The sequence below is a fragment of the Trypanosoma brucei genome, chromosome 11, assembly GCF_000210295.1.
Source record: "Trypanosoma brucei gambiense DAL972 chromosome 11, complete sequence".
NCBI lineage: Eukaryota > Euglenozoa > Kinetoplastea > Trypanosomatida > Trypanosomatidae > Trypanosoma > Trypanosoma brucei.
Window position 1 is genome coordinate 2,259,832 of NC_026744.1, and position 16,831 is coordinate 2,276,662.

At 49.3% G+C, this 16,831-nt stretch overlaps 2 protein-coding genes across 2 annotated transcripts; both read left to right on the forward strand.

Moving 5' to 3' along the window:
• Positions 1 to 700: 700 nt before the first annotated feature.
• Positions 701 to 13,159, forward strand: TbgDal_XI9320 (dynein heavy chain, putative; the record flags this gene model as incomplete). The annotated part of the gene is made up of 1 exon (XM_011781775.1): positions 701 to 13,159. One exon carries the CDS (start codon positions 701 to 703, stop codon positions 13,157 to 13,159), a length of 12,459 nt encoding a protein of 4,152 aa, XP_011780077.1.
• Positions 13,160 to 14,463: 1,304 nt separating this feature from the next.
• TbgDal_XI9330 (protein kinase, putative) lies at positions 14,464 to 15,927 on the forward strand (the record flags this gene model as incomplete). The annotated part of the gene is made up of 1 exon (XM_011781776.1): positions 14,464 to 15,927. The coding sequence occupies one exon, from the start codon at positions 14,464 to 14,466 to the stop codon at positions 15,925 to 15,927; it is 1,464 nt and encodes a 487-aa protein (XP_011780078.1).
• Between the last annotated feature and the right edge of the window lie 904 nt (positions 15,928 to 16,831).

Consider the following 16,831-nt stretch of genomic DNA (forward strand, 5'->3'; position numbering starts at 1 on the left):
TAGTGCAGTATTACCTCACTCTCTTTCCGGAGTTGCTTACTCTGGAATACATACGCGGGCCCTGGTAGGGTGTAATTTTTTTCGTAGCCCTTCGCAATACATTTTACTGTTTTCCTACCTACCGAGGAACATGACTTGGAGAGAGACTGGTTCCTTTGATCATCTGCACGGAGGGAGGGGGTGAGTAGAAGCTAGTGTGCTTCTCATCTGGAAAAGTTTGGGTGCGTACGTCGCTGGCTACCTAAACCTAGCGGATGCCAAAAGATAAAGAGCCCAACAATAGGGTGCCTCATTCATTGGGTTGTGGTTCCTTCTGCACACAGCTGTGAAACTGATTTTTTCTTTTCCACAGGACTCTCTCCGTTTTTCTTTTCCTATTGACAGTACACTTTGCGTTAGTGCGTCTTCTCACGTGCTTTCCCCCCGTTCCCTTTGCCTACCCACCAGCACTCTCTTCCCCTCACTAATGTTTGTGATATGTGTTTGTTTATCTTAAACACAGCGTTTCTCGTCGCCGTCGTTGTTACTGAACCTGTTGTTTCTCTGTAGTGGTTCTCTTTTCCCGTTTTTTCTTTACTTCTTCTGTTATCTTTTGGGTGCAGAACCACCTTTATTGTGGGACCGTTATACTTAGAGGGGGACATTTGTACCCAAGCACTGACACACGCAAAGCTTCCCATCGGTTAACTTTAGCTTGCCGATGCTTCAACACTTTCTCCGTCCTGAGGTGTTGGGAACCACCGGGAAGGACGAAGAAAATGGAACGAAGGACCACCAACCCGGCCAGCAAAGGCCGACGACTTCCAGGCTTGACTCACAGTCGCTAACAGCCACCGACACTGTAAGTGAGAGACCCAAGACAGCGGAACCACTGGACCTTGTTTCAATTAGTGCCACCTACAAGGAGACGGCTGTTCTCTTTCCTGATGCCCACCAGGCGGCATTCGAACCAAAGGTGCAAGTGCCTTTTGAGTTCCAGCGGGGGCGTATCCCGCGTGAGATTGAAATAGAGCGCCGCCGCCGACTATACGAATCGAAAGATGTAAGCCGCCTTGTTCAGGTTGCAGGGTTAACGCTGAAACTTTTAGCCCACAAAAGTAGCCAGGAGCTACCCCTGCAGGTATTCGACGATACGTCGTACGATAGTAGAATCCCAGCCGAGTGGATGGAAATTGCAGCGCAGAATGAGAACCCCGCTGGTCGCTACCTTCCCGCCGAAGGAATATACGAATTCATGAACTCCGATTTCCGCATGCGGCCCTGCCGTGTTATCGGTTGGGACGTTGCCAGGAATGAGGTGAAGTTACTCTGGGGCGCCAAACCTGTACCGGACGAAACGCCCGTTGTTGTGCCACGTTTCCACGTGCGCCTACTGGCGGAGGACCCCGTTGTGTATGTGGAACGCCTCGTGAATGCCCAAAAGCAGCGTGTGAAGGCTATGGCTTGGATTCGCTACCGTTTGTGCTGTGACGCGATGCCTACGGATGGTCTACCCGGGCTAGATTCCAATCTCAGTGATCGGCTTCTACGTCTTGGCACTGGAATTCCCAACTTAAACAAAGCTGTTTTCCCTGATGTCGATGAGCGTGCCCAGCGCCTCATAGCCGAGTTAACACTGGAATGGCAGCGCAGTCACAATCGTATCCTCCTACAGGATCTGATGCAGCGTGACGAGTCAACATTGCGTATGGTGGCTAATACAACACAAATGAGCCTGCAGGAGTTGGTGCGAGGACCAAATGTAGAGATCCGACGGACTATCAAGTCAGACCCAAGTTCTGTAATCCCCATTGGTGACTTTGACTTCGCAGAAAGAGAAAGGTCCTTTACTTTTTCAACCTATTACACTCAACCAGAAGTGGTGACAGCGCTGACCGGGGTCCGAAGCGAGTGTATGAAGGTTTTGGAGGGGAGTTTGTTTAACCTTCCGAAGGCCCGCCAGATGCAGCTGTCAGAGTTTCAAAAGCTGCAGAGGGACCACATGGCAGCAGTTGAAAAATATCTTAAAGGAGAATGGACGGAAAACATATGTAACGTGATTAGGAACAGCTTTGTTTCCGCGGGAAAGGGGTGGCTGAACGTGCACGAGTCAAAGCAGGAAATATATGAGATATCGAAGTTGAAGAAGTTTTTTACGACTGTGAAGTTCATGATGGAAGACACGTTGTTTGACCTCGTTTACACTTCGTTGCAGGATTTTACTGTCTTTTTTGAGGAGGTATCAGAGTTTACAGTTAATGTGATAGACATGAACAACGTGGAGAACAAGTGGCCTGGAAGTGATGCCGATGACTGTGTGGAGAAGCAACCGCTGTTTACCATTAGGCTTGCCGAACAGGACGGGTCGTTTACCTACAGCATTTCCTTCAAGGACTTTGAGGAAGCAATCATTGACCTCTTTTTTAGTGCCATTCAGTGTACAGATGCCATTCCACAGGTGGAAAAGTTTGTGATGTCGCAGTATTTCTGGCGACGTGAAGGTGAAGGGCCGTTTTTAGACTCCGTGAAACAACAGGAAGAGCGAGTTTGTTTGTTACGAGACCGCGTGCGCCATGCGCTGCAGAATTCGATGAAACCACTGAGGGACTACCTGCAGACTTATGATGATCTGCTACCATTGGTTCGTCTCGATAAAAAGGTGTTCATCACAGAGTATGCTGCGCAGGAGCACACCATGGAGGAGATGAAGGAGGAGATTCGCGCCCATTTGAAGGCGAAGAAAGTAGTGGCACAGAAGCTCCCTGCCTTTATTACAGTGGGCAATTATGTTGTGGACTGCCAGTCATTCGGCCAGATTATGGCTAGCAAGGAGCATGAACTTGCGAAGCTTGTGATGAATCTCATATGTAAGATTGCCAAGACCAAGACATCGTACATCCGCGAGGAGTTCACCAAAATTGTGCGAGTAGTGGAGAAACAACCCCAGACCCCTGAGAAGCTGTACGAGCTGAAAGCTATAATTGTCAACACACCTGAGCGCATCTCCGAACTCTCTGCTGAAATCGAGGAGATGCGGCAGTACTATAATGTGCTTGATGGTTTTCAGTATGAGCTTAGTGACGAGGAATCGCGGCAGAAGTGGGAGGCCATCAGTTGGCCACGACAGCTGACACTGCGCATACAAGAAACCAACAAGCAGCTAGAGAAAGTGGAGGAAGAACTCCATGCCCGTCTCCAGAAAGAGGCCGAAGAGTTCAGCAAGAAGGTGGATGCTCTGCAACGTGTTGTGGCAACATTCTCCAAGTATACCGACGCTACAGAGGCAGAGAAGGTTGCGGCAGAGGTGAAGGTGAACAGTATTGAGATCCGTAAGTGCATTGAACAGGCCCGCTCGATTAACAGTGATCAGCGCCTCTTTGGCGATAAGCTCACGGACTACCGTAGTGTGTTTGAGCTAGAAAAGGAGTTTAAGCCGTACAGTGATTTGTGGCTAACCACTTACCAATGGCAAGACTGTTATCGCCGCTGGCACGCTGACCCATTTGATTCTCTGGACCACGAAGAAATTGATACAGTGGTGACAAACGCCTTTAAGACGATGACACAATTGTCCAAGACGTTCAAGGATAAGAATGCAACGCTAAAGATCGTGTCGGAGATTCGGGGTAAGGTGGAGGCGTTTAAAAAATGGGTCCCGATTGTAACCTCTCTGCGCCAACCTGGCATGAAGGAGCGCCACTGGAAGGGCCTTTCAGAAAAACTAAACTTGCCTCTCGTCCCAGGTGAAACGATTTTGCTCATGGAGGACCTTGAGCCTCTGCTTGGTTTTAAGGACGTTATTGTTCCTCATTGCGAGGTGGCGGCGAAGGAAGCACAAATTGAGAAGGCGCTTAAGGACATGCGGGCCAAATGGGAGAGCAGGGTATTTATAATTGAACCGTACAAGGAAAGCAATACTTACATAATCAAAGATTCGTCTGAGATTGTTGAGTTGCTGGATGAGCACCTCAACTTGACACAGCAACTGCAGTTTTCTCCCTTCAAGGCATACTATGCAGAGGCCATCACCGATTGGGAGCGCTCACTCAACCTTATTTCCGATATCATTGAGCAGTGGTTGGAGTGTCAGAGAGCTTGGCGTTACCTTGAGCCGATCTTCAATGCCAAGGATATTGCACTTCAATTACCCCGTCTTACAAAGCTGTTCGATCGCGTTGACAAGACATGGCGTCGCGTCATGGGAACTGTCCATCATCAACCCAACGTTCTGGATTTCTGTATCGGAACAAGCAAGTTACTGGAAAGTTTGCGAGAGTCTAATCGCATTCTTGAGGAGGTGCAGCGTGGGCTCAACGATTACCTCGCAGAGAAGCGCCAGTCGTTCCCCCGCTTTTACTTCCTTTCGGATGAAGAACTGCTGGAGATCCTTTCGCAGTCCAAAGAGGTTCGACGCATTGACGCCCACATTAGTAAACTATTTGAGTTCATACAGCGCCTCTCGTGGACGGAAAACAACGAGATCAATGGGTTTTTCAGTGGTGAGGGAGAGCATGTACCAAGCGTTAACGTGGTTTACCCCGAGGGTAACGTGGAGATGTGGCTAGGTTCCGTTGAAACTATGATGAAGGAAGCTGTGGCTGAGCAACTACGTCAATCCTTCTATGCGTATAGCAATACCCCGCGTGCAAAGTGGGTTCTTGAATGGGCGGCTCAGTGCGTCATCGCCGTGTCACAAATCTTCTGGACGAATGGTTGTGAGGAGGGCTTGGTGGCTGAGAAAAGTGTGGAAAACTATTTTCGGGTGCTTGAGCATCAACTATTTGAGCTAGTTGATGTTGTACAATCACCCCTCAATGCGCGGGAGCGCATCAACATGGGTGCCCTCATCACCGTTGAGGTTCATGCAAAAGACACAGTTGAGGCCATGACGCGGCACAAGGTTGACTCGATACAGTCCTTCGAGTGGATCAAACAGTTACGCTTTTATTTTGACACTGACGATCGGATGTGCCACATCAAACAGGTAGACGCCCACTTTGTGTATGGCGGTGAGTACCTTGGCAACACTGGACGGTTGGTTGTAACCCCACTCACTGACCGTATCTACCTAACACTTACAGGAGCCTTGGCTCTGTGCCTTGGCGGTGCACCTGCAGGACCTGCGGGTACAGGTAAAACAGAAACGACCAAGGACTTAGCCAAGGCACTTGCTAAACAATGTGTTGTGTTCAACTGCCAAGAAGGTATGACCTGTCTGTCTATGGCCAAATTCTTCAAGGGACTTGCGTGGGCCGGTGCTTGGGCGTGCTTTGATGAGTTTAACCGTATTGACGTTGAGGTGCTTTCCGTTGTGGCCCAGCAGGTGACGGACCTGCAGCAGGCCTGCGTGATGAAACAGTACCGCATCGTCTTTGAGGGAAGTGAAGTAGTTGTTGACCCCACTCACGCAGTGTTCATCACCATGAACCCCGGTTACGCTGGCCGTACCGAGCTCCCAGATAACTTGAAGGTGCTATTCCGTCCCGTTGCTTGCATGGTTCCCGACTACGCCATGATTGGTGAGATAAGGCTCTTTTCGTATGGGTACAAGAAGGCTCGTAGTTTGGCGCAGAAAATGGTTATGACATTCAAACTGAGTTCTGAGCAGCTGTCGTCTCAGGATCACTATGACTTTGGTATGCGTGCGGTGAACACTGTCATTTCCGCTGCAGGTCTAAACAAGCGGGAGAATCCCAACGAAGATGAAGATTTGTTATTGCTTCGTGCACTGCGTGATTCCAATGCGCCCAAATTCCTCAAAGATGACATTATATTGTTTGAGGGTATTATCAGTGATCTGTTCCCAGGCACGAAGCTCTCCCCCACTGAGTACGGCGTCGTTGTTGACTCCCTTCGCCAGGTTGTTACAAGCAGTCAACTTCAACCGGTCCCAGGCTTCATAGAGAAATGCCTGCAGTTATACGATGTCACAACCCTTCGGCATGGTCTGATGCTTGTGGGCCCTGCAGGTAGTGGCAAAACCATGGCGTACACCTCGTTGCAAAAAGCTCTTTCAGGGTGCTCTGTAATGCAGAGTAAGGGGCAGGATGTAGGTGCTCGTGATTACATGAAGGTGTTCACGCACATTTGCAATCCAAAGGCTGTCACTATGGATCAGCTATACGGTGCCTACGACGAAAATGGTGAATGGAAAGACGGTGTGCTCTGTGTTCTCTTCCGTCGGGCAGCCAAGTACGGTGATGAAGGTAATCAAATAGGGAAACACTGGGTTATGTTTGACGGTCCTGTGGATGCTCTGTGGATTGAGTCCATGAATACTGTCCTGGATGAGAACAAGAAACTTTGTTTGGTATCGGGTGAGATCATTCAAATGAGTCGCGACATGACGATGATGTTTGAGGTGGAGGATCTTGCCGTTGCGTCGCCTGCCACGGTTTCTCGTTGTGGTATGATTTACATGGAGCCAACAGCCTGCGTACCAACTCAAGCTCTCACGAAGTCGTGGAAGGAGAGACTCCCCAAATATGTGGCTCCGCAAGCGGATTACCTCGAGCAACTTGTCGAATTGTACGTTGATGAGCTCATCGAGTATGTGCGTGCCAACCTTAGGGAGTACGTTCCGTCGACAAATGTTATTCTTGTGCATTCATTCTTTCGTATGATGGATGGCTATATAGAGTCATTTGGCGGTTTACCGGGGCAGCGCGGGCCACCAACCCTCAGTCCGGAGCGCCTGGAGATTATGGCAAAGTGCATCACGCCCCTGTTTTTCATGGCGATCACTTGGAGTATCGGAGCAACCTGTGATGAGGTGGGACGTGAGAAGTTTGCCGATATGCTTCGCGAAATGGCAACGCGCAATAATCACGCCGACTCCCTGCCGGAATCAGGAAGTGTGTACGACTACTGCTTTGTGTACTACCCGTCGCCAGATGATGATGAAGAGGCCCGATGGACACACTGGGATGAACTGCGTGCGACGTGTGATATTGCTCGCACGACAAAGTTCGAAGACGTATTGGTACCGACGATTGACAACACCCGCCAGAAGTATGTACTGACACATCTGTTGGAACGGAAGGTCAACGTGGTCGCTGTGGGCCCCACAGGCACGGGTAAGAGTGTTGCGGCTGGCGGTTTGGTAATGAACGGTATATCCGATCGCTTGCTTGGCCTTGCCTTCTCTTTCACACCACAGACAAAAGCGGGCGTGTTGCAGGACTCTCTCATGTCAAAGTTTGATAAACGCCGTTCGCATGTCTATGGTGCTCCGGTTGGCAAACACTTCCTTGTGTTTATTGATGACGCTAATCTTCCACAAAAGGAGCGCTATGGTGCTCAACCACCACTGGAATTGCTTCGACAACTCCTTGGTCATGGAGGTTTGTACTCATTTGTTGGTGGTATCAAGTGGAACTTGGTTATCGACACCTCTTTTGTTATGGCCATGGGGCCACCCGGAGGAAGTCGCACACAGGTGTCTAACCGTCTCATGAGGTACTTCAACTATGTTTCATTTCCCGAGATGTCGGAGGCATCCAAACGTACCATCCTTAATACAATTCTTAAGGGGGGTTTGCACCAACGAGGTGTCAAAGAGGAGGTTGTTGATTTCATAACAAACCTTGTTGATGGGACTCTGAATGTTTTCAAACGCTGCCGCAAAGCTTTTGTTCCTACTCCATCGCACGTACATTACTCGTTCAACATGCGGGACGTCATGCGTGTGTTTCCCATGATTTACATCAACGACACTAACAGTCTTCCAAACAGAGACGTTCTCCTGAAGCAATGGGTGCACGAAATGCAGCGCGTCTTTTGCGACAGACTCATATGTAACGAGGATAGAGAGGAGTTCCTTTCTTTCATTGATGATGAGATAATACAGATTGGTTATGAAGGTGGTTACAAGTCGTTGCTACCTGACGGCAGGCTTATTTTCGGTGACTTCATGTCCACGGGGGAACGTAGTTATCAGCAGATTACGGACATGGATGCACTAGCGACTTTTTTTAATGAACAGCTCCTGGCTTACAACAATGCGAATGAAAATCCTATGGGCTTGGTGCTGTTCCTTGATGCCATTGAGCACGTTTGTCGTATTACACGTGTTTTGAGCATGCCAAATGGTCACTGCCTTTTACTAGGAATTGGTGGGTCAGGTCGAAAGTCTCTAACCCGCTTGGCGTGCTTCCTCATTCCTGAGATGGACGTTTTCACTATTGAGTTCACAAAGAACTTTGGTGTGAAGGAATGGCGGGAGGCATTAGCTCGTTTACTGTTGGATTGCGGAAAGGACGGAAAGAAGCGCACGTTCCTATTCTCTGACACGCAAATCATTAACCAGACTCTCATGGAGGACGTTGCGGCGCTGCTGACCGCTGGCGATGTACCCAACCTTTTTGAGGACCAAGACATAGAAATAATCAATGAAAGGTTCAAAGGAGTATGTATGAGCGAGAATCTGCCCACGACGAAGGTTTCTATGTACGCACGGTTCATCAAAGAAGTGCGTTCTAACCTCCATATAGTCTTAGCGTTCTCACCTATCGGTGAAGTCTTTCGAACACGACTGCGTATGTTTCCCGCGCTCATTACTTGTTGTACTATTGATTGGTTTGCTGAATGGCCTGGTGAGGCCCTGCTTTCCGTGGCAAGAGCGCAACTGCAAAGCGCCAAGGGGGATTTGGGTGATGATGAGGGGGACAGACTCTCCAGGTGCTTTAAATCGCTGCATTTATCTGCTGCGGAAACAACGGAGAGGTTCTTTGTTGAAACCCATCGGCGTTCTTACATTACGCCCACGTCTTACCTGTCTCTGCTGAACACGTATATTTCCCTCGTGGAATCCAAACGTAAGTTCGGGCGTGAGCAGGCCAGCCGTCTCGAAAACGGATTGGAAAAGTTGTATGATACCGAGGTTCGTGTCGTCGAGCTTGAGGGGCAGTTGAAGGCGCAACAGCCAGTGTTGGAGATGAAGAAGTTGGAGATCAGAGGCATCATGGAGAAGCTCCGCGTAGACCGCAAAGATGCAGCAGAAAAGGAGGCCTCAGCACGTACAGAGGAGGTGGCCGCGACGACAAAGGCAGAGGAATGCGCTAGAATGCGCCGTGAGTGCGCTAGCCGCCTCGCTGAAGCTGAACCCGCACTTCAAGAGGCTGTTAAAGTTCTGTCAAAGATCAAGGCCGCGGAAATATCTGAATTGAACAAGTACCAGAACCCACCGAAGGGTGTGCAGTATGTTATGGAGGCCGTTGCACTCTTGCTAACGTTTGGCAACTGCCCCAAGGAATTCTATAGCGGCCCTCCCGGGGGGAAGAAAACGCCAGATTGGTGGTTGTGTGCCAAGTCGTACATGAAGAACGCCAACCAACTTCTTGATACACTGGTACAACCCCCTGGTAAGGGAGGGTTTGACCGAGAGGCGATGGACATGCCTCTCATTGAAAAGGTGCGTACATACTATGAAAATGATGAGTTTCAACCAGAGAAGGTGAAGAGTGTTTCTGTACCTTGTATGGCTATGTGTCAGTGGGTGCGTGCAATGTACAAATGGTTTTTTGTAAACCGTGAGATTCAACCACTGCGCGAACGACTTGCGGATGCCGAGAGGGAATTGAAGCGTGTCAATCGAGCCCTCGCCGAAACCCGTAGGAAACTTGATGCTGTCGTAGAAGCGGTCGCAAAACTTGAGAAGGAATTTGAGGATGCCATGGCCACCCAAACGGCATTGGAAAATGAGGTTGAGCAGACAAGTGAGAAACTACAGCGTGCTGCCCGCCTTATTGCCGGACTTGGGGGTGAGAAAGTCCGATGGAAAGAGCTTGTGGAACAGTATAAAGTGAAAGACACTTGTGTTTCGGGAGATATGGTGATAGCTGCCGCATCGATCGCCTACTTCGGCCCCCTTACTGGTCCGTACCGCAAACATCTTCTGCAAACATGGTCTGCCTCGCTTGCGGAGTTGGGTATCAAAACTAGCGAGAACAGCGATTTGTTATCAACCACAGGTGACGCAGTTCAAATACACGATTGGCAGCTTTGTGGCCTGCCAAAGGACCCACTGTCGACAGAGAATGCGATCATTTTGTCAAATGCGCGGACGTGGCCACTACTGATTGACCCTCAAGGACAGGCAAACTCGTGGATCCGGAACTTGCACAAGGATGACAATTTGCAAGTATGCAAGGCATCGGACGACAAATTCATGAAGACGGTGGAGGGCGCTATCCGGCTAGGTCTTCCATGCCTGTTGGAGAATGTTGGTGAGTCTCTTGACCCAGCATTGGAGCCAGTTCTTCACCGCAACGTGTTTCTTATCGGTTGCACTCCGCACATACGTGTCGGCGATTCGGCTATTCCATACAACGAGAAATTCAGGTTATACATGACAACGAAGCTGCCTAATCCATCATACACTCCGGAAACCATCGTCATCGTGTCTCTTCTGAACTTCTTCATTACGCGAAGTGGACTGGAGGATCAGATATTGGCAAGAACAGTGGAGAAAGAGCGGAACGATTTGGAGCAGGAGAAGCAAAGGTTAACCCGAGATTGTGCGGAGAAAAACAGAGAGCTAAAAGAGTTGCAGGAGAACATTCTACGCATGCTAGAGGAGGCGGAGGGAGATATTCTTGATCAGGAAGAGCTTATCGACGCTCTCGAAAAGAGTAAGCTAAAATCCACTGAAATTAGCGAAGATCTTGTACGTGCCAGAGCGACGGAGGTCACCATTGATGAGACGCGTAATAAGTACCGTCCACACGCCTACCGGGGTGCACTGCTCTTCTTCTGTGTCTCAGAACTTTCTACTGTGGACCCGATGTATCAGTTCTCGCTCCAGTGGTACATAAACTTAGTCTTACTCGCAATTGAGAACACAGAGGCGGCGGTAGATATTGAAGAGCGCGTTGAAAAACTCATTGAGTTCTTCACGTACTCTTTCTACACAAATGTCTGCCGTTCCCTGTTTGAACGCCACAAGCTTACCTTTTCTTTTTTTCTGTGTACCTCAATTCTGCAGCAGCAGGACGAACTTGACGGCAACGAATATCATTATTTGCTGACTGGTCCAACCGGAAGCGGCGGGGAGGAACCGAATCCTGCTCCAGATTGGTTGACAGAGAATTCATGGAATGAAATACAGTTCGTTTCGTCAAATCTCCCCAACTTTGCAGGTTTCGCTGAACACGTAACCCAATGTATTAACTACTACAAGGAACTCTTTGACAGCCTTAATGCCCACACGTACCCGCTTGCGGCGGAGTGGCAGGGACGGGAGACTCCCTTGCAGCGTCTTGTTGTCGTCCGATGCTTCCGAAGGGACAAGGTGGCGTCTGCTATTCAGGAATTCGTTAAGCACTATATGGGTGAGCGATTTATTATTGTCCCACAGTTTGACCTCATGGATGCATACAAGGATAGTACGTGTCTTACACCACTTATCTTTATTATCTCACCAGGTTCTGATCCTATGAATGATCTTTTGCGCTTTGCTGAGCATATGCGCATGTCGAAGAAGTTGGACAAGGTGTCCCTTGGTCAGGGTCAGGGGAGGAAGGCGGAGGAGTTGCTCAGCAATGGTCGAGAGCGTGGTCAGTGGGTGCTGCTTCAGAACTGCCACTTGGCAACGTCGTGGATGCCGACGCTGGAGGCTATTGTGGAGAGTTTTACTTTGGAAACTGTGCGAAAGGAGTTTCGGTTGTGGCTCACTTCAATGCCCTCTGATTCTTTCCCCGTAGCTGTGCTGCAGATATCTGTCAAGATGACGAATGAACCACCCATGGGTCTTCGTGCTAACGTGACACGGTCGTACTATGGACTAACTGATGATGATCTTGAACACCCAACGAAACCCAACCAGTTTAAGAAGATGGTTTTTGCATTCTGCCTATTCCATGCCGTCATTCAGGAGCGTCGCAAGTTTGGTTCTTTGGGATTTAACATAGCTTACGAGTTCAACGACTCTGATCGTAATGTGTGTCTTCTCCAGCTGCGTAAATTCATATCGCTCTATGAGGATGTGCCTTTCGATGTCCTCACTTTCCTTACTGGTGAGATTAATTACGGAGGGCGTGTCACGGATGATTGGGATAGACGCTGCATGATGGCTCTTATTAAGGACTTCATTACTCCAGGAGTTTTAGAAGAAGGTTATTCTTTCTCTCCATCCGGTACATATCACACGGTAGAGGCGTGCTCTCGGGCCTTCTATCTCGATTACCTCGGCACGTGGCCGCTTAATCCCGAACCCGAGGTGTTTGGACTAAGTGACAATGCGGATATTACATGTGCGCAAAGCGAGAGTGCGAGCATATTGGCTACCATTCTCTCACTTGTCTCGCGTGAAAGCTCGGGATCGTCACATCAGAGCCGCGAAGAGATGCTGATTAAAACGGCTCAGCACATCATGGAGAAGCTGCCTCCGACGTTTAACGTACAGGAATTCCACGCTAAGTATCCTACAAAGTACGAAGAATCGATGAACACAGTCCTTGTGCAAGAAGCCGTGCGATACAATCGCCTCCTTCGCTTTGTTCAGAAGTCTCTTTCAGAGTTTTCTAAGGCTGTTCGTGGTGAGGTAGACATGTCAGCCGAGTTGGAAGCTGTTGGTTCAAGTTTCTTCATTAACGCCGTTCCTGCATCGTGGGCTGCGCTGGCGTATCCTTCTTTGAAGCCTCTTTCGAGTTGGGTTGAGGACCTTCTGAGGCGCGTGCAATTCGTGCAGTCATGGTACGATAGGGGTATGCCGAACGCCCTATGGATGGGTGGGTTCTTCTTCCCTCAAGCATTCCTCACTGGAACCCTCCAAAACTATGCGCGGCGCAAGGATGTCGCAATCGACTCTGTTTCTTTCAACTTTTCCTTCTTGCAAGACGAGACACCGACGACTGTTGCGGCACCAGAGCAGGGCGCCATTGTGTACGGTTTGTACCTGGAGGGCGCTCGGTGGGACGGGGCAGGGCGCACACTCGCGGAGTCCCGACCGAAGGAACTTTATGTAGACGTCCCGCTGCTGCATTTAGATCCCGTGGTAGATCGCGTTGCTGATCCAAACGATTACATTTGTCCAGTGTACAAAACTCTCACCCGCGCGGGAACGCTTAGCACAACGGGTCACTCGACAAACTTTGTGTTGTCTATTACTATCCCAACTGTTGCGCCCCCCGAGCACTGGATTAAGCGTGGTGTGGCTTGTGTGATTTCCCTCAATTTTTAAAGGGAGGGCTTCCGCTGAGTGTTTGGTTTTATTTTTGCCTGTGCGTCTGTATTTGTCTGTACTTGTAGAAATTCCCCTTCCGATGGAGGTGGCTCTCGGAGGGGCGGGTAACCGAAATATTACGTGAAGTTAAAACGAGGACCTGAGTCCCCTTTCTGTTGCCGAACGGGCCTAAGGCGTTTATAGAGAGAGAACAACGCAGGATAGTTGAGCAGGTGTTGGAGAAGACGAGGCAAAAAGTTGGAAGTGTGTGAAGGCTGAAATAGAAAGAAGGAAGGGAATTGTTCGCACCGTGAGACTGTATATATTTACATGCGTATTTGACTAGATATGCTCAGGCTTTTCTATTCCTGTAATGTAAATAGTCATAGAGATGGTGTAGCTAGCTTAAGGGGCCATCTTTCCCTTTACTACTGGGAACTATGTAGTTTTCTGTCTAACCGTACTCGATATTGTTGTGTTCTTTTTATCCCATAAATCCGTCGTCGATCCGCTGCACAGGCCCTTGTGTCTGTGTGACGCGTGTCTTATTTTTTCCTTAATTCTCACTATTTCTTTAATCAAGCTGCTGTGACGCCGACAAGAGAAGCGAATACATTAGTAGCACAGCGCTGTACCGTAACTCGAAGTAGAGGAGAGCGATGTCGCAAAAAGGTTTGAAGGGTAAAACTCGGGGGAAGAGCGAAGGTGCCTTGCGCAAGTACGTGGGTGAGGCCAAGAAGAAAACAGTCTTCAACAAAGGGCGTAAGACATTACAAACCAAAGCGAGGGCAAACTACATATCGGCTGTAGAGTCACATATGGCTTCCCGTGTTCCATCTGATCAGCGTGATCGACTCAGAGTTGTGAAGGCAACTGGAGGATTGCAGCCGAAAAAGAAGCATATGAAGAAGCCACTGACTAGAGGGCGTAAGCGTAAGGGCGACAAGAAGGGATGAATTGTATTCCTTGGTCATGTGGCTGTCGGGTGGTCTCCACTTGTTGGACTCGTCCCCTCGTGGCTCTCCTCACTCCAATCACCTCTTCTGGGAAAAAAGGATGTGGGGAGAGGTGACTGTCATTATTGGTGGGTTTGAAATGTATGGTACGGCCGTGTCGAGTAAGCAAGTGCTCTTCGACGCGTTGTGAAGCTTGCGTTACACTCCCTTTTTTAATGTTCATGCATCACGGTTACGTGGCGTCTCTTTGCTAGTTCTACTGCTTTCCTCCTTGTGTTTACTTTTCGACATGTACAATAGGGTGAGTGCTTCGACCGGGCTGTGTGGTGCCGAGTCAGAAGCACACGTAAACCGGCTCTCGTACTGATGGAAGACTACGAAACCGTGGCCGCCGTCGGTGAGGGGACGTATGGCATTGTCTACAAATGCCGATGTAAAAAGAGCGGTCGAGTTGTAGCAATCAAATGTTTTAAGAGAAAGAGGGATTGTGTGTTTTCTCGCCGCGTTATACTACGGGAGCTTCGGGCACTGAAACTGCTGGTAGGACAGCCGGGTGTTGTGCAACTTCTGCGAGATTTTCATACCGGTGGGCAGCTATACCTTGTTATGGAGTATTATGAGCACAACTTGTTGGATATCATCCGGCGCAATCCGCATGGGGTCCCACACCCACAACTTAAGCAGATTCTCTTCACACTCCTTGTTGGTGTGCGTTCGTGCCATCACCACGGAGTTGTACACAGGGACTTGAAGCCGGAGAACATACTTGTGTACCAAGGAAGGGTATCATTTGTGTGTGATTTGGGGTCCTCAAGAATTCTGCGTCAGCCAGGAACCTTAGTTAAAACAACAAGTGGGGGGCTTCTCCGTACTCCTACGGATCAACCAGGGCCACTAACGGGGAACGTCGCTACACGCTGGTATTGCAGCCCAGAGATGCTTATTGGATTGCCACATTATAACTTCACCTCAGACATGTGGGCCGTGGGTGCTGTCATGGCCGAATTAGCTCGCGGGATGCCCCTTCTTCCGGGTAAATCGCGTTTCGATCAGCTCAGCCTCATAAATCAGCGTGTAGGGGACTTAGCAGAACTGGGGGAGTATTCAAAGTTTTCTCCCTTTATTGCAACCGCAGTTAAGGGCCGCGAAAGCAATAGCATCGCAGGTGACTTTCTGACGCGGGTGTACCGGAGCGTGTTGGGTGTTGACGGTATGAATCTCTTGCGGGAACTGTTGTCAGTTGACTACAGGAAGCGCTTGACTGTAGACAAGGCCCTCGCTCACCCTTTCTTCAAGATGTATGTGGTACCCGGTGTATCGTTGCCACTCAGCTTTTATGGTACGTCAACACTCCGCCGGTCAAAGACTGTGGAGGAACTAAGTGGGCTAGCCGGCGACAAGGGACCAGGTGCAGGTGATTGTGACAAATGGTTTGGACTTGGTCTGGGGAAACCCGTGCCGGTAGCCGAGATTGAGCCGCTTAACATGCTGAGTCCTGTGAAACCAAGGACTGTAGAGGTTCTCGATCACCATAGCCCCGTAAGAAAGCACTGCGTGAATCCTACCAAGCGTAGTAGTTGCGCAGCTAATGACCCCACTGACGAGTGTGAGCCACACTCACGGCAGGGTAGCGTCTCCAACAACAAGCGGCGCACATTTAGTAAGAGGCCTCTCTTGTCCCAACAGCGGTCGCTGCCTAATATATCGTCAAGTTCAGTGGGGAAGGCCAGTGTCGCAAGGTTCCCGCAGCCACAGCGCTCCAGTATTGCGGAACCTCACTTAAAACTTCCTCGAGTCAATGAAGGACATTACAATGGCTCGAAGCGGTGACAAGAGTGGACTATACGGGCGGAAGGAGGCAACGACTTGAATGTTTTTGCTTGCTTTCTTCCACTCCCCGTTTTTGTTTTTACCGGTCGGTATACCCATTGTTGTACCGGTGTTAAACTTTGCAGTGTCTTCTTATGACTGCAGAATCGAACGAAAAAGCGAAGCAATGGAAGAAATAACTAAAGGAAAAGGGAACCCTGTTGTGATAAACATGAGCGCGCCTGTGGCGGAACACCGTTTCGTTTCCTCTTCATGGCTGGTTGACTTTTCCGCTCCCCCCTCCGCCCATTTTTACCCCCTGATCGTGGACTCACCGAAAACAGGAAAGGAGAGTAAATCTCTTCCTCCTCTCTCAAATATGTTTATGTATATTTGTTGGTGTGCCGACTTCTGTTCTTATTTCGCTGTTGATTTCTTTCCTACGTAAGTAATATCTGATCTGTGCATGAGACAATAGCGTTTGATGGATTAAAGAGGCCACATTTTTTTTTTCGGTTTCGCAAGCCCACACATCTGATCCCAGCGCCTCTGTTCTTGAGGCACCTCCCCGCTGCATATATTCATTACACGGGACAGTTGAACGCTACCTGGTTTGCGTGACATTTGTGATTTTAACGAAAATCTCCTCGTGTGCATTTCCATATTGTGCGGGGTGCGTGTGTGTGTTTGTGTGTTTGCTTCCCTTCTCGTGCAACCGTCGATTAAACTCGCATGATGGTTGTTAAAAGGAGGGAGCGAGAGAGAACGAAAGCAAGAAGTAGAAGTCGTTGCTTTTCTCTCGATCAACGCAACAGGACGGTCCTCTGCCTCTCCATAAAGCGGTACCCACTTGTTGTACCACATCCTTTATTTTTTTTTTCCTTTCTCAAAGGGAAAGAACTCCAGCCTCCTACCTTTTTTTTCT